Here is an 18,008-nt window from a genome sequence, read left to right as displayed (position 1 = left end):
ATTCGGTCATGTTTCCAGTCACCTTGCCCTGGTTAAAAGCAGTGGATCGCGCGAATGCTGCCATCAATCCACGGTTTCTGGTGGGGAATGTTTTAATAGTTGCTGTGGGTACGGCATCGCCAATGCACTTGCTAATATTCGAGACCCTGGAATACGCTCACCGAATCAGCGTATTCGTCAATGTTGTTGTTTGACGCAATGCGGAACATATCCCAATCCACGTGATCGAAGCAATCTTGAAGCGTGGAATCAGATTGTTCGGACCAGCGTTGAACAGACCTGAGAGCGGGAGCTTCCTGTTTTAGTTTATGTCTATACATAAACAACAAAATGGAGTCGTGGTCAGCTTTTCCGAAAGGAGGGCAGGGGAGGGCCTTATATGCGTCGCGGAAGTTAGAATAACAATGATCCAGGGTTTTACCAGCCCTGGTAGCACAATCGATATGCTGATAGAATTTAGGGAGTTTTGTTTTCAGATTAGCCTTGTTAAAATCCCCGGCTTCAATGAATTTAGCCTCAGGATATGTGGTTTCCAGTTTACATAGAATCAAATAAAGTTCGTTCAGGGCCATCGATGTGTCTGCTTGGGGGGTAATATATGCGGCTGTGATTATAAACAAAGAGAATTCCCTTGGTAGATAATGCGGTCGACATTTGATTGTGAGGAATTCTAAGTCAGGTGAACAGAATGACTTGAGTTCCTGTATGTTGTTATGATCACACCACGTCTCGTTAATCATAAGGCATACCCCCCCCCCCCCGGCCCTCTTCTTACCAGAAAGATGTTTTGCGTGAAGAAACCAGCTGGCTGTACCGACTCCGATAGCGTGTCTCGAGTGAGCCATGTTTCCGTGAAGCAAAGAACGTTACAGTCTCTTATGTCTCTCTGGAATGCTACCCTTGCTCGGATTTCATCAACCTTGTTGTCAAGAGACTGGACATTGGCGAGTAGTATGCTCGGGAGCGGTGCGCGATGTGCCCGTCTCTGGAGCCTAACCAGAAGACCGCTTCGTCTGCCCCTTTTACGGCGTCGTTGTATTGGTTCGCCGGCTGGGATCCGATCCATTGTCCCGGGTGGTGGGCAAAACACAGGATCCGCTTCGGGAAAGTTGTATTCCTGGTCGTAATGATGGTGAGTTGACGTTGCTCTTATATCCAGTAGTTCCTCCCGACTATGTAATAAAACCTAAGATTACCTGGGGTACCAATGTAATAAATAACACGTAAAAAAACAAAATACTGCATAGTTTCCTAGGAACGCGAAGCGAGGTGGCTATCTCTGTCGGCGCAAGCATACTTCCAAAGTTGTTGCAAAATGGCTTAAGGACAACAAAGTCAAGGTATTGGAGTGGCCATCACAAAGCCCTGACCTCAATCCTATAGAAAATTTGTGGGCAGAACTGAAAAAGCGTGTGCGAGCAAGGAGGCCTACAAACCTGGCTCAGTCACACCAGCTCTGTCAGGAGGAATGGCCAAAATTCACACAACTTATTGTGGGAAGCTTGTGGAAGGCTACCCGAAACGTTTGACCCAAGTTAAACCATTTAAAAGGTCATGCTACCAAATACTAATTGAGTATGTAAACTTCTGACCCACTGGAAATGTGATGAAAGAAATAAAAGCAGAAAAATAAATCACTCTGTACTATTATTCTGACATTTCACATTCTTAAAATAAAGTGGTGATCCTAACTGACCTAAGACAGGCAATTTTTACTCTGATTAAATGTCAGGAATTGTGAAACTGAGTTTAAATGTATTTGGCTAAGGTGTATGTAAACTTCCAACTTCAACTGTATGTATATATATATATATATATATATATATATATATATATATATATATATTTTAGTGCCATTTGGTTTGATTAATATAAGGAATCTTTAAATCATTCATACTTTTGATACTTCAGTATATTTTAGCAATTACATTTACTTTTGATACTGAAGTATATTTAAAACCAAATATTTGTAGACTTTCACTTTTACTTGTCATTTTCTATTAAGGTATCTTTACATTTACTCAAGTATGACAATTGGGTACTTTTCCCACAACTGATAACCCATTTATTGATGTGATGCTTTAGGTCATGCCCTTTTGTGCCCTATTCGGACGGAATTAGTTTTACTGGGGAGGTCAGGTAATGTAGTTATGTGCATGAGCACAAAACACCACATTTGTAATTTTAATCCTATACGAATCTGCCATGTCTGTAATTTTTACATGACAGGAGGGTAACAATTCCAGCCATAATAACCTACTGTTTTTTGGTGACCTCCAAGGCCCTCTGATATTTCTAGTCCTGTGTGACTCGCCAACCCTGTGTTTTGAGAGAAATTTCTGAGTTTGAAAGGTGTTGCTCGCGGATTGCGCAAGAAAACAATAACTGATTCGATAAATTGAACTAAGTGCTGTGCATTAGCTATATATGAATGGCCTACACGTAGCCTATCAACTTTCAGTGAATGCTTTTGTTTATATGTTTTGTGCGTATGAATTGAATATTGCCAAATACATCAGTAAAAAGCCTATTTAATGCAACCCTTGCTGTTAATAGATCACAAAGCAGCATACAACTGACCTAAACGTTTGGAAATGATAAGTTACCTTTCTCATCCATAGCCTTATAATTCATCTCAAGTGCAATTGCACTGTTTAGCTCACATCTGAAGGCTGGGGGGGGGGGGGGGGGGGGGGGGGGCATTTAGGACGTACTGCGGATTGCTAAAATATCCTAATGATCAGTGGCGACCCGTCATTCAGGGCAGGTGGGGCAGAGCCATACCTGTTTAGCTAAATATAAAAAAACATGTATGGTTTCCTGTTTTGCATGTTATTTTGGCATTAACACATGCCACATATCAGTTTGCAAACAAAGTAAAAAAATAAATAATAATCATCATAATTGAGTTAATAAAGCTGCATACAAACATGGTCTCTTTTTTGCTTTCTTGAGTAAGGCAGCTCCAAAATACACGTGTTTCAGCCTAGCTCAGTGCTTTTTGTGTTGGTGGGGCAGTCAGCAGAAAATACGAAGCTTAGGTGTTTGCAATGTTCTCTAGTCGTGCCATCATTATCTCAGTGTTGTCACTCATGGGCACACTACGTCACCACAAAATCTATGGAGAGCTCGAAAATTCAAGCCTCTTCGGTACTGCCATAGTTACGTTAGAAGTGCCCATCCAATCCTTGTCATATGAAGAGAAATAATAAAGAGAAATTATAGATAAAACGTATCGGTGCTCTTTGGCCATAAATATTACACAACAAGTTGGAAATCGCAAATTCAACAATGAGTGGTTTGGAAGGAATCAGTGGCTATCTGCAAGCTAAGCAAAGCAATCACTAGCCTGCTATTCAGTGGAATGGGTGTGTGGTCCAAGTCTGGGTTTAAGGGTCTCTTTTCCAAGCTTAAAAGGATAAACTTCATGACTTCTGTCGCGTTAACAACAATTGGAAACTCAGAACTGGGAAATCTCAGACTTCAGTGAGTTCAAGACAATTGGGAACTCTGAAAAAAAAACAAGCTCTGACTGGGAAAATAAGTTCTGAAAGGTCATCCAACTCGGAATTCCAAGTCATGATTCAACCTGATTTTTCCCCCCCGAATTCCCAGTTATCTTGAAAGCACCATATATCCAGAGAATGCCAGACTTTGATGACAAAGTTTTATGAAAAAATGTTCCCACAATGGCCACCGTGCCACCTTCCTGTTCAAGTGAGCACAGCATAACAAGGTGAGTCAAATAATGTATTGTATGCTAATGCATAAATGATGTAATATGCCAGGGATGTATACTGTATACTGCTATGTATACTGTAGCTAAGAAAGTAATACTGAGTGTATGTTGTGTAGTAAGCTGTTAGTAGCCCACATAACTTAGCCTTCTGTTCTGACTTGGTGGTGCACATGTAGCCTAAAGCCTGTTTTAGAGAAATGTAACAGCATTCAACATGTACTGCACTGACACAAATGACTGATGATTGGTTGAAAGAAATTGATGAGAAGATTGTGGGAGCTGTACTGTTAGATTTCAGTGGAGCCTATGATATGATTGACCATAACCTGTTGTTGAAAAAACATGTGTTATGGCTTTTCAACCTCAGCTTGGAATCTACGATATGGCAATCTATCTAATAGAAGCTTCTCAAATGTTACCCATGGAATATTTGGTGTACCACAAGGCAGCTCTCTTGGCCCTCTACTCTTTTATATTTTTGACCTGCCACTGGCAATAAACAAAGCCTGTGTGTCTCTGTATGCTGATGATTCAACCCTATGTGTGTCAGCAACCACAGCTGGTGAAATCACTGCAACCCTAAACAAAGAGTAGTCAGTTTTAGAATTGGTGGCCAGTAATAAACTAGTCCTGAACATCTCTAAAACTAAGAGCATTGAATTTGGTACAAATCATTCCCTAAATTTCAGACCTCAGCTGAATCTGTTAATGAATAATGTGGCTGTTGAGCAAGTCGAGGAGACTAAATTACTTGGAGTTAGCTTGGATTGTAAACTGTCACGGTCAAAACATATTGAGTCAATGGTTGCAAAGATGGGCGAGGTCACACCACACTCCACAAAGGAAGTCCTGCAGGCTCTAGTTTTGTCTAATATTGATTAATGCCCATTCATATGGCACCTTCAAAGGACCTAGAAAAACTGCAGCTGGCCGAGAACAGAGTGGCACGTCTTGCTCTTCACTGTAATCCGAGGGCTAATATCATTACTATGCCAGTCTCTCTTGGCTAAAAGTAGAGGAGACTGACTGCATCACTTATTTTTCTAAGAAACATTAATGTGTTGAATATGACTTTATGTTTTTGCATAGTCAATTTATTCACAGCTCTGACACACACACACACTTACTCCACCAGACATGCCACCAGGGGTCTTTTCACAGTCCCCAAATCCAGAATACAGTCAAGAAAACATAGTGTTATATAGAGCTATGATTACATGGAACTCCCTTCCATCTCAGATTGCTCAAGTGAACAGCAAACCTGGTTTCAGAAAACAGATAAAGCAACCTCACCACACCTCTCCCCTAATTGACCTAGATATGTTGTATGTATGTACTGATATGTAGGCTGTGTGTGATGTTTTAAATGTATTGTATGTATTTCTGTCCTTGAGCTGATCTTGTCTATAAATGTTCTGTGTTATGCAATGTTTAATATTTTGTGTGGACCGCAGGAAGAGGAGCTGCTGCTTTCACAAAAGCTAATGAGGATCCTAATAAAATACCCAATACTGATAGACCTTTTGCACAAAGTAGCAACGCCCACTTCCGCTCAACCTCCTACCCGATACCTAGTTTCCTGTCCCGATTGCGTCCTGTCAGCCTGATTGTAGCCATACTAGCCACGAAGTCGCTCGTTTTAATCATTACCTCAGTATATTAATATAATCATATTTCTATAGCGTTTTTTTAATCATTCTTTTTGAGAATTCTGTTTATCCGTTCAGTTAGTGATTTTTGTAATTCGATTGTGTTCCGTCTTTTTTTGTCTCTTTAGCCAGCAAACGTTAGCTACCAGTACCTAGCTAACGTTAGTGCTAATGACGTCATATTATTAGTTGGTGCAGCATTTTTATTGAAAGTTAGGAAATTAAGAAGATTTCATTGAACCTTCTAGTGGGCTTCGACGTCTGAAGAAGGGAGCAGTACCTTTGCTATTCCAGTGGAATATTACCATGTCCAAGAGATCCTCATGTCACTGATGGGAAGCATCAACTGCATCTGGGCTGTGGCTTGCCTTTTCACAAAACTAACAGTGTGGGCCTCTTGTGAAGGCGTGGGCCAAGGAGCAATGAGCTACTACCGCAATGCATCTTATCTTTTTTTGCTGTGACCATCCACATTGTCTAAAATCCTTTAGTCCATTTATTGATAATAAACACTTCTGCTTATACTCCAAACAAAATGTACGTTTTTATTTACATTGACAAGAGAACAGAAAAATGTAACTGAATTATTTAAAATGATTAATTAATTGCACAGGCAGATGTTGGTTTGTTTCTCTTTCATTAATTGAAAGATAAAGGAGCCTGTCCCTTGTTATTTAGTCTTTCCTGCCTAAGAACTTTTGCATGTACACATAAGTAGTACCAGTCACCCTTCTCTCTAATTAGTGAGAACACCACTGGGTCTCTATGTCTTCTCTCACCTGAAGAGACTATGTGAAGCTGGTCTTCTTCACTGAGCACAAATGTGCAGCCTTGAAAGTTGCTCTCCAGTCTGTAGCCATCCAGGGGCAGTGAAGGAAATGGTGGTGTTTCCTTATGGTGAACTATGGTCACGTTGTGATTGGAGGCTGCTGGTAAGACAGGAGGCTCCCCACCTGTACCTTTCCGAAGTGGGAGTAGACTAAAAGCTTTTCAACAGACATCCCCATGCTGCAGATCAATGGCTTGGATAGAGGGTCAAAGTTCTTGTATGCCTCTTCTATCTGGAGAACTGAGAGGTCAGGGAGCGGTCCAAGAAGGGCGCTGTAGAGTGTACTTCTGCAAAGCAGCCGCTGTGGTTAGCCAATCTAAACAATGTACTTGAAACCACCTGAAATTAAATCATTTTATATAGTCAAAGTGTAATAGGATATGACCAGCTACTACCTACTATACTGGCTATTAGGGAATACTCACCTAATCGCTCCTTCTGCCATGCGCTTTTTGGTGGGCTTGATGATGGACATTTTGCCTATGGGCAGAACCTGTAAAAAGACAGTACAAGGGCACCATTCTAAATCTAATCATGAGACAATTTTCATTAAATAATTTATTAGCATTATGATGTGATTATAACCATATGATGTTGATATGTGGTACAGCTATTAAAACATAACATAGTCCTTGGCTTATGCCACTGCTGCTCGGCCTCTGTGCAGCTGTGCACAGGTGGGACGACTGGTGTTCCCATCTTGGAATATTAATGCAACTGTGTGGTTGCATAATGCAATGCCAGCAACACATGAACAGTGATGTGTCATTGTTACTGGCTCAGAGGGCTTCAGTACAACCTACGTGGGGATATAAAAATAAAATGATTAGACTATAAAATCACTCAACATGTAGTGACTGGTGCAACAGCCACTAAATTAATTACAGCAATACGGGTTTAACATTTTCTATTAAGAGTATATGCCCTTGTTTAAATGTAATCTAATGCGTCCAACATAACAGAGCTTACATAAACAGCAAGGTAGACAACTCAACAATTACTACACTAAGAACGGTTTCATAGACATGGGTTAAGCCTAGTTCCTGTCAATGCAGATCTCCACTGACAGGAACTTCTTAGTCTAAGACTAGGCTTCATCTCTGACTGTGTAACCAGTATGTAGTGGGTCACAAACAGCTGACCTTTCACCCTACACTCAAACTGTGTGGTTTCTCATTTTTCCTCATGGACCTGCAGCAGCAAGCCCTTATGCTGACCTCTCCTGTCCCTGTTTGAAACTGTTTGGAATAAAAAATAATGAGCAATCATAATGTTAGCTAGCTACTGTAAAAGGCATGTCTTAAACTACGTTACAGCTTTGAGTAAACGTCCTTGTCTGGTCTGATAGGCCACTTGGCTATACTTACCTTCATAGTTGAAAAGTTAACTGGAGACAAAGTGTGAATCATTTTTCCAACTTGGAGGTCGGTGCTTTGCTACTTGTCTTGGTCAGACGATGTACATCCTTTTCCCAGCTCTTGCAAGCGGCTTGAGTAAAACAGTGCCATGGTTGGTAAGGGAGGGGTGCTTTGGCTAATTGCTAGCCACCTTACTAGTTAGCGTGTTAATAGCTAGCTAGCTAAGAGACAAAAAAAAGACAGAACACAGAAATTTCAACAAGAAATATAAAAAAACGCTCCAGAAATATGATTATATTAATATACTGAGATAATGATAAAACCAGCGACTTCGATACAAGTATGGCTAAAATCAGGCTGACAGGACGCGATCGGAACATGAAGCGATGTGTCGGGTAGGAAGTAAAGCGGAAATGGGCGTTGCTACATTGTGCAAAATGTCTATTGGCCCCTCTTTAATGGCCGCAAAATAGTTGTAAACTGTGGATTAGGAAACTAGAAGTGCCCCTGAGTAGAAGCACCGATCTTTTACTGTGACACAATGTACATGCAATAAGTGATTATTGTGACTTTTAATTATTCTTTGTGGGATAAGTAGTATAACATATATTGATAATTGTGCACATTTACCATCATTTTCTCCCTAATTATTAATTTACAAAGTATACAGGACAGGTCTCTTATTCTGAAAGATTCCAAAAATCCATGACCCGGAAGTACTTATTCTTGCCTGCTTTACGGCGGTTAAGGCACAAAGGTAACTAGCTGTAACTTGCATTATCTAAACATGTCTAAAATACAGTTGTTACGGGTGTTTCTCAACGAGCGATTAGCAGTTGCTGTTGATGAGATATTCGGGGCAGTTGAAAAAACAATAACTGAGTACCAGGAAGAAGTTTCCCGTTCAAAGGATGAAAACGACCGTCTGCAAAGGCTGCTTGAAATCGCCCTTAAACCAGAGTTAAAGCTGCACAGAGCAGGTTTGGGTCATTAGTTGGTTTGTCTAGTTACCTTGAATTGTATTTTGTATGTAACAAAATATACTGTATTTATAGGACGATTCTTATCAGCATTTGCGTTTTCTATTTCATGCTGTAAACTCACCTGCTGTCATTGTGTATGATGATTGCAGTCTCATGACAACGTTTGCGTTCTACTTTATTCAGACCTCCAGCAGCTCACTTTCCGTGTGCCTGAAGAGGTTCACCCTGATCAGCAGAAGTGTGTGCAGGAGTGGAGCCCCAGTCTGGGACAGGAGGACCCAGAGTTTACACAGATTAAAGAGGAGCAGGAGGAACCCAGAACCAGTCAGTGGGAAGAGCAGCTTCAAGGGCTAGAAGATGATACCAAAGACTCCATATTCACTCCTGCTTGTGTGAAAGGTGACTGTGATGAGAACCCAACTCTGCACTCATATCTTTATCATGGTCAAAATGAAGTTAACGGAGAGAGAGTCTCTCTACCCAGCACCTCAACTAAACCGATCAATACCGAACCATATGAAGAGGATTACCCGGTATCAGAACGAACCAGTGACTCTCATACTCTCGCTGCAGTAGACTGTTCTGCAGTTCAGAGAGAAAACAGTGCAACTGTCAATGGGATGGAAAGTGGAGTCCCTCAGTCAGGTTTTAAGCGCGGAAAATCAAATAAAACATGGACAGTAAAAAGACAGAGCTCTCGCGTCAATAATAAGGGTAGGAATTCCACAAAGTCCTCCATTCTGAAATCACCCAGTCAAAGTCATAATGCTCCTTGTCATTGTAAGGTGTGTGGCATGTCTTTTCATTACATGGGTTCTTTAGTGAATCATGTGCAAACTCATACAATGGATAAAGAACATCCTTGTGGTGTGTGTGGAAAATGCATCGAATCCACAGAAAGTATGAAAGATCACCTTCAAATTCACAGTGCAGCTAAGTTTTCTTGTAATGTTTGTAGTAAATGTTTTACAAGGAATAGTAAGCTGACAGTGCACATGAGGACTCACACAGGAGAGAAACCACATCACTGTTGTGATTGTGGCCAAAGATTCAGCACTGGGTCCCATCTTAGAGTGCACATGAGGACTCATACAGGCGAGAAACCATATGTCTGTCCTGATTGTGGCATAGGCTTCTTTCAGAGTGAACATCTGAAAGCACACATAAGGATCCACACAGGAGAGAAACCATACCATTGCCGTTTTTGTGACAAATGTTTCAGGACTGGCACCAATCTGACAGGTCACATGAGGACTCACAGGGGAGAAATCATTTAGCTGTGTTCTGTCTGAGAAAATAATGTTGGTGGTCTGAACTTAGCAGAAGTTGGATTTTGTCATTGTTGGACATTATGTATGTCAGTATCTAAGAAGCACTCATGGCTCAAAGATTACATTGTATTCTTTATGAGAAAAAAACCTCAATATAAAAACATAAATCCTCGCTATATCTGCAACTGTTATACCCCTGAACAGGGGAAGTATAGAAATAAATCACACAGAGATGTAGCTTCGGCTTCAAGTCATTTGTAATGAGTGTTTTTCATATAAAATCATCAACCATTTACATGGGGCGGCAGGTAGTCTAGTGGTTAGAGCGTTGGACTAGTAACTGAAAGGTTGCAAGATCGTGTCCCCGAGCTGACAAGGTAAAAATCTGTCGTTCTGCCCCTGAACAAGGCAGTTAACCCACTGTTCCTGGGCTGTCATTGAAAATAAGAATATGTTCTTAACTGACTTGCCTAGTTAAATAGAGGTAAAATGTATATTTTGTTTTTAAATGTACAAAATAGAATGTTTCACAAATGCACAAAATATCTTCTCTCAAGCTGTTACAACTGTTCAATAAACCAGTATTGTCTTATTTATACATTACAATGGCTCATTTAATATTTTTTTATTATCCCTCTTAGTATCCCTCTTTAAATGCTTCCTATCAAAACATCCAAGAGGATCATAATGGGACCTTCCTGGACTATGATCAATTTCTGCCACTGCACCCCTCTACTAGCTTGAACCAGAAAATGGATGCTCATTGTCTCGACTCCAGGTGAGCGTAAATGGATGCATGCCTTACCCTGCGTCCGGACTTAAGACTTTCAAACCACTTAGAGCCCATGTACCAGTGGGTTTTCTGCCAGGGGCTTGGGTGTTCCCTCCTTGGCTGTGGATGCCCCTCCAGCTAACTCTCCCTGTCCTGGTCAATCAACTGCCTGGGCACAGCCTGGACCACCGCGGCCCCCCTCAGCTGGGCCGTGCACTCTGGATCAGAGCTCTGTCCCTTTGGCTGTTGTGTCCTGCACGCAACCGGCTTCTCAGCAGCCCTCAAGTGAGTTCTGTGGCTCTGGCCTCGCAATCTACTTCGAGACACGGCAGAGGCTGGATCATTCCGGCAATTGTGATAGGGAGTTCAATGGTGAGGCATATATCTGTACCTGGGGCAAAGACTTCGTGTTTTCCTGGGGCAAAAGTTCAGGATATCGCCAGGTTGCTTCCTGAGGCTGTGAGTTAGTCACCGGGGGCTGATACCTTCATGGTTCATGTGGGGTCAAATGACATTATGAAGGGCAGCTTAGAACAGCTGAAGATGGATTTTAAAGAACTGACAAACACCCCATAATATCTGGCCCTCTGTCGTAACGTTGTATTGATTAATGTGACGACTGCTGTTCATCGAATGATTAACTGTTTATAATTACGTGATTCAATTAATTAATATCGATTTTACAGCAGTCGCTAATTAATTAATTTCCTCTACAGTCTCATCCTGAACGTCGCATAATAAGTGAATCTGCACAAACCCGAGTCTCACTAAATCATTCCGTAGCACACCAATTGAGTTGATTATTTATTTACTAACAAGCTAAATGACAATATAAGATACACAAACACACAGTCTAGGCTTTTTATATAAACTTAGTACAATGAAACATGTCCCTAGTGGGCCAACACAATAGGACACGTGTTACCCAAAATGGGTAATTTAGAAAGAGAAAGCGAGTGCACGACAGAAAAGCACACTTGGATAGATTTGTAAACTATGCTTAGTTTAGCCCTAACACCTTGCCCCGAACTGCCGCTCTTATGGGTCAGAATATAATGGTGTAATTACTTGTCGAAGGTCTCCGATGGGGTGTCTCTTCTCCTCTGATGGCGGCACTTCTTTTGTTACCAGGTGTAAGTCTCTGATTGTCCACACGATGTCAGTGCCCTTTCTCTTAGTGGTTTGTTTCCTCGCCCTCGTTCTGAAAAGGGGTCTTCTCCGGACTGCTAATCAGCCGTGTATAGATGGTTCCAGCGTGGGAATGAAAGCAGTGTAGACACACGATTCCTTAGATAGAATAACTGGCTGGTTCTGCTTGAATTCACCCACTTAGACACAGCTACTCATCCTTAGCATAAATTGTTAAGGGGTTATTTTGTCCTTTTCAACCTCGTGTTGCATTTTGGGGTTGCGACTAACAGGGTTGGTTATGTTTCCACTTGCCTCTAAAGAAATGTGTATTTAATGTTCAAGCATTCTTATTGGTTGGTTCAACTCTGATGACAATAAGGTGTGTTGTGATTGGCCCCACTTGCAGATAGGGGCAACAGCGACGTTGTACTTGACGAGACAGAGGTTCTTCTGGCATGGTCTGGAGTCGGATGTGAGAGAGTATGTCAAGACCTGCAAGAGGTGTGTGTTCAGTAAGGCCCCCGAGCCAGAGGCCAGAGCTCCACTGGAGAACATCATCACGACTGAGCACCTCGAGTTGGTGTGTGTGGACTTCTGGTCTGCTGACTCCAACAACAAGTCCTTGGATGTTCTGGTCGTCACTGATCATTTTACTAAGATGGCCCATGCCTTCTTGTGTCCGAACCAATCAGCTAAAGCAGTGGCCCGTCAGCTGTGGAACAACATCTTCTGTGTGTATGGTTTTCCTCGTCGTATCCACTCTGACCAAGGGGCCAACTTTGAAAGTAAATTGATTGCTGAGTTGTTGAGTGCTGCAGGAGTCCGGAAGTCGCACACAACTCTCTACCATCTGATGGGTAACGGGGGAGTCTAAAGGTTCAATAGAACGCTGGGAAACATGATCAGGGCTTTACCTACGAGAGCGAAGCACAGGTGGCCCCAGAAGCTGAAGTCGTTGACCCTAGCCTACAACTGTACAGTCCATGAAACCACGGGCTACGCCCCTTTCCAGTTGATGTTTGGGAGAACCCCACGTCTGCCTGTCGACATGATGTTTGGGACTGTGCTGCAAGACTCAGAGGTTGTAGACTATGACGAGTACATCAAGTCCCTGACGAGAGACCTGAGGGAGGCCATGGAGATGGTACAGGTGTCGGCAACCAAACAGCTGAAGAGGCATGCGGGCCTCTACAACAGGAAGATCAGAGGAGCTCCAGTGGAGGTCGGTGATCGGGTGCTGCTGGCGAATAAGGGTGAACGTGGAAAGAGGAAGCTGGCGGATCGTTGGGAGAACAACCTCTATATTGTTACGGTGAAGAATAGTGACATCCACATCTTCAAGATACAGGACATGTCGACTGGCCAGGAGAAAACGGTCCACCATAATCTGATAATGCCTGTAAACTTCTTGCCTCTCCCTGACACTGCCTTGGAGACACCGAATACGGGAAACGGTGAGGATCCGAGTGAGGAGATGGAGGACTCATCCATGAACGATATACCAGAAATGGACATCGGTGAGAGGACTAGTGTGTGGGTATCAGAACAGACCTCGGAGGAAACACAGTCGGATCCCTCTGAAAAAGAGACCCCAGATGTGCTGGAAGATGGGCCACTGGCGAGGGACCCTCAGAACTCACCACATTCTGAGGGTGCCACTGGTGGCACAAGCATGTCAGAGCTAACCTTTGGAGAAGAAATGTCCAGCAACAGTCACAGAACCCTTGACCTTGACTATCCACTGACTGTGGACAGTGACCCACCAGTGGTGGTTGTAGGTGAACAGGTTAAACGTAATGATAACTCTGTTAGGCCTGTGGCTGGCCAGGGGCTGGTCGGGTTAGGAAACGCCCAGTGAGACTCATAGAGACTATGCAGACACAGAGGGTTTTTCATACAGAATTCATTAGAATACCGGTGTAGGATTAGAATCCAAGTCTGAAGCCCATTTTATTTTTTTACATTTATTTTTTTACTTTCAAGAGACCCCATGGAGGTCATGGGTCAGAGATCAAGTAGGCCAAGGTTTTTCTGTCTGAGGTTATTATTGTCACTGAGTGTACTGAACATGTAACAGGCATGTTTTCCTACGGGGTCTTTGAATTCCCCTAATTCACTTTAGAGAATAGTCTTTGCACTGGAATATTTGGTGACATATGTATTGCAAGGTATTACATACCTCATTTTGTTTCTTTATAGTATGCAAGTGTAATTCAGCAGGGGAGAATGTAACAGGTTTGGTTATGTTTCCACTTGCCTCTAAAGAAATGTGTATTTAATGTTCAAGCATTCTTATTGGTTGGTTCAACTCTGACAATAAGGTGTGTTGTGATTGGCCCCGCTTGCAGATAGGGGGAGATCGCGAACGTCAGGTCTTCCCAGTATGAAAATGTGATGCAAGGGGTAGGTCACGTTCTGAATATTGTTTTATATTTTACAATGTGTACAAGTTTGCTGTACGTTACTGATTTATACATGTGTGGGTATATGGTACCTGTTAGGGATTGAGGGGCTTTCTGTTTTTTTAAGTGTGTTAGCTAGCATACACCGATGTAATGGTCACATAAGCCCACTGCTAACACAGTTATCTTCATGCTACAGATTTTGCCATCGGCAGCCATCAATATCGTTAAGCACTGCACAACTAACGTGCTGTTTCCCATTTAACAACAGCAGCAGAAATAAATGATGCTCAACTGGGACCACTGGCTGATGTGATTTATTAGGAGAAAACACAACGCAAGGAGAGTACGATATACATCTGTTACACGACTACTCGAACCTTGGCTGCAGCGCATGGTCACCTTGTCTGAATTGTACATTCTTAACTCACAAGTTTTATACCCTTGGGTCAGAAAGGGGCGTTTCTGTCTTTATGGCAAGTTCTCTGGGCGTAACTAGTTACGAGGCAAGGTATGGATTTTACTCAGATCCAATTTAGACAACTAACTTAACATTTCATCTTTACAAAAACATTCTATTTGATCTGGACATTTTCCACACAACGTACAGGATACAAACATCAGATACATATTATGAAAACTCTTCAAGTTACAATGTTTCGTTATAACGTCATCATTAATAACATAACAAAAACAACATTCATTTTCATATTACATCTATCGTTGTTTCCACCATTTATGGCATGTTACTGTTCTGAGGTAGGTTCTCCACAGGGCCCACTCACACATTCCAATCCTCCGTACTGAGAGGACAAAGGATTCGTCTGCTGTTTAAAAGATTTACAATGGGCATTAAACATAACACAGAAAACACAGTGCCAAACTGAATGTCTTTGAGTCTGAAATCTCTGAGCTAGAGAAAACCTACCAAAGACGCCAGACGAAAGACCTATACAGGCTTTTGGTAACAAAAAACTGAAATATTATACTCTGAACACATATCAAGCTGAGAGGGCCCTCACTAAATCAAAACAGCATTACTACGAACTTGGAGAAAAAGCACACAAAGTATTGGCATGGCAACTGAAAGCAGAAGAAAGTAAGAGGACAATTAATGCTATAGAAACTCTTACTAACGAGATAACTTTCAACCCTACTGAAATTAATGATACTTTTAAGAAATATTACAAAGACCTCTATACTTCCCAATCAAGCGATGATCTATCAGGAGATAAACTCTTTTCTCTCCTCTCTCAACCTCCCATGCCTGTCAGAGGAAGACCGAGAGCGCCTGAGTGAACAGTTCTCAGTCCCTGAATTGTTGGAGGCCATTAAATCCTTACCTTCTAATAAATCTCCTGGGGAGGATGGCTTCCCTCCAGAGTTCTATAAAACATTTAAGGAGCTGTTGGTGCCCTACCTTATGAAGGTACTTAAAAAATCTGGGGAGGACAACTGCTTTCCAGAGTCTTTCTCTCAAGCGGTGATTACTGTAATTCACAAGAAAGGGAAAAACCTGCTAAAGTGCACCGCCTATAGACCAATCTCTCTCCTTAACACAGATTGTAAACTGGTCACCAAGATGCTATCTAAGAGACTGGAGTCATGTCTCCCCTTGTTGGTCAACCCAGATCAGACTGGCTTCATAATTAATAGATTGTCCTCCAATAATCTCAGAAGGTTCTTTGATATAAATCACCTTGCTAACAAAAACAAAATACCTAGTGTTATAGTCTCCCTCGACGCTGAAAAAAAGGCCTTTGATAGGGTTGAATGGCCATATCTCTTTCGCGTCTTGGAAAAGTTTGGTTTATGCACCGTGTTTGTAAATTTGATAAAATCACTCTACAAATCTCCTAAAGCTAGGATTGCTACCAATGGGATTACTTCCTCCTCGTTCCCTCTCTATAAGGGGAACAGACAAGGTTGCCCAATTAGCCCCCACCTCTTCGCTCTCGCCGTCGAACCATTGGCTGAGGCTATTAGAACATGCCCTGACATACATGGCTTTGAGGTGGGCCCCCATACTAGAGGTCGACCGATTATGATTTTTCAACGCCGATACCGATTAATCGGCTGATTTTAAAAATGTATTTGTAATAATGACAATTACAACAATACTGAATGAACACTTATAAACAGCGCAATGCTTGACACACAACGAAGAGCTGCTGGCAAAACGCACGAAAGTGCTGTTTGAATGAATGCTTACGAGCCTGCTGCTGCCTACCACCGCTCAGTCAGACTGCTCTATCAAATCATAGACTTAGTTATAACATAATAACACACAGAAATACGAGCCGTAGGTCATTAATATGGTCGAATCCGGAAACTATCATCTTGAAAACAAGACGTTTATTCTTTCAGTGAAATACGGAACCGTTCCTTATTTTATCTAAGGGGTGGCATCCATTAGTCTAAATATTTCTGTTACATTGCACAACCTTCAATGTTATGTCATAATTACGTAAAATTCTGGCAAATTAGGCAGTCCAAACTGTTGCATATACACTGACTCTGCGTGCAATGAATGCAAGAGAAGTGACACAATTTCACCTGTTTAATATTGCCTGCTAACCTGGATTTGTTTCAGCTAAATATGCAGGTTTAAAAATATATACTTCTGTGTATTGATTTTAAGAAAGGCATTGATGTTCATGATTAGGTACACATTAGAGCAACGATACGCACCGCATCGATTATATGCAACTCAGGACACGCTAGATAAACTAGTAATATCATCAACCATGTGTAGTTAACTAGTGATTATGATTGATTGATTGATTGTTTTTTATAAGATAAGTTTAATGCTAGCTAGCAACTCACCTTGGCTTACTGCATTCGCGTAACAGGCAGTCTCCTCGTGGAGTGCAATGAGAGGCAGGTGGTTAGAGCGTTGGACTAGTTAACTGTAAGGTTGCAAGATTGAATCCCCCGAGCTGAAAAGGTGAAAATCTGTCATTCTGCCCCGTTCCTAGGCCGTCATTGAAAATAAGAATGTGTTCTTAACTGACTTGCCTAGTTAAATAAAGATGTGGTGTACATTATTTTTTTTTTATTAAAAAAAATAGGCCAAATCGGTGTCCAAAAATACCGATTTCCGATTGTTATGAAAACTTGAAATCGGCCCTAATTAATCGGCCATTCCGATTAATCGTTCGACCTCTACCCCATACCCATAAGTTATCACTTTTTGCGGACGACCTTATCTTATTTCTAACGAACCCAGAACATTCCCTCTCTCACTTACAGAACCTATTACAGTATTATAGTTCTTTCTCTGGATATAAGGTCAATTTTGATAAAAAGCTAAATCTTACCATTGTCTGTCTTTGACCATTAAGCATACGTTTCCTTTTAGATGGTTGCATATGGGCTTCACATATTTGGGCATAATGGTGGATGGTAACCTGAACAACCTCTTAACTATTAACTCAATCTGGCCAGCTTGTTGCAAAAGGTGGATGGTGACCTGTGTAAATGGATGGACTTGCCTCTCACTCTACTGGGTAGAATTTATGTAATTAAAATGAATGTCCAGCCCAGATTTCTATATTTGTTTCAATCTCTCCCCATCCCTGTGCCCGCAGCATCATTTTCCTCTCTCAACAAGCTGACCAGACCGTTTATCTGGCACGGCAAAACCCCTAGGGTTAACTTGGATAAGTTGACCCTTGATTACGGTCAAGGGGGCTTAAATCTCCCCAGTTTCAGAATGTATTACTGGGCTGTGCAGTCTAGATTCCTGGCTCAGAGGTTTGACAATGGTCCTCTCCCTCATGGTTGAACATTGAAAAGTTTGAGGTAAATGAGGACACTGGAGCAGAATTGTTTTACAAAAAATGAAAATCTATACAAACCATCACAGACAGCC

The 18,008-nt window shown here is 41.8% G+C and overlaps 1 protein-coding gene and 1 long non-coding RNA gene across 3 annotated transcripts; one reads left to right on the top strand and one right to left on the bottom strand.

Moving 5' to 3' along the window:
* Positions 1–5,919: 5,919 nt before the first annotated feature.
* LOC120066735 lies at positions 5,920–7,972 on the bottom strand. Of its 2 annotated transcripts, none has more exons than XR_005478788.1 (3): positions 7,585–7,972; positions 6,643–7,016; positions 5,920–6,556 (listed from the first exon to the last, which is right to left on the bottom strand). It is a non-coding gene; the product is annotated as an uncharacterized LOC120066735 (long non-coding RNA). The 2 variants fall into 2 exon arrangements; XR_005478789.1 differs by having other exon boundaries at positions 5,920–6,504.
* A 348-nt stretch (positions 7,973–8,320) lies between these two features.
* On the top strand, positions 8,321–10,191 carry LOC120066734 (zinc finger and SCAN domain-containing protein 2-like). Its single transcript, XM_039018200.1, has 2 exons — positions 8,321–8,555; positions 8,742–10,191. Exons 1-2 carry the CDS (start codon positions 8,363–8,365, stop codon positions 9,833–9,835), a joined length of 1,287 nt encoding a protein of 428 aa, XP_038874128.1. The 5' UTR covers positions 8,321–8,362; the 3' UTR covers positions 9,836–10,191.
* The last annotated feature ends 7,817 nt before the right edge of the window (positions 10,192–18,008 follow it).

This window comes from Salvelinus namaycush, chromosome 21 (assembly GCF_016432855.1).
Source record: "Salvelinus namaycush isolate Seneca chromosome 21, SaNama_1.0, whole genome shotgun sequence".
Classification (NCBI taxonomy): Eukaryota; Metazoa; Chordata; class Actinopteri; order Salmoniformes; family Salmonidae; genus Salvelinus; species Salvelinus namaycush.
Note: the sequence above shows the minus strand (reverse complement) of the source record. Positions and strands in the feature narration are given on the sequence as shown.

Coding starts and splice junctions, on each gene's coding strand:
- LOC120066734 (XM_039018200.1), top strand. CDS start 8,363: ATGTCTAAAATACAGTTGTTACGGGTGTTTCTCAACGAGCGATTAGCA. Junction 8,556..8,741: donor GTTAAAGCTGCACAGAGCAG/GTTTGGGTCATT, acceptor TACTTTATTCAG/ACCTCCAGCAGCTCACTTTC.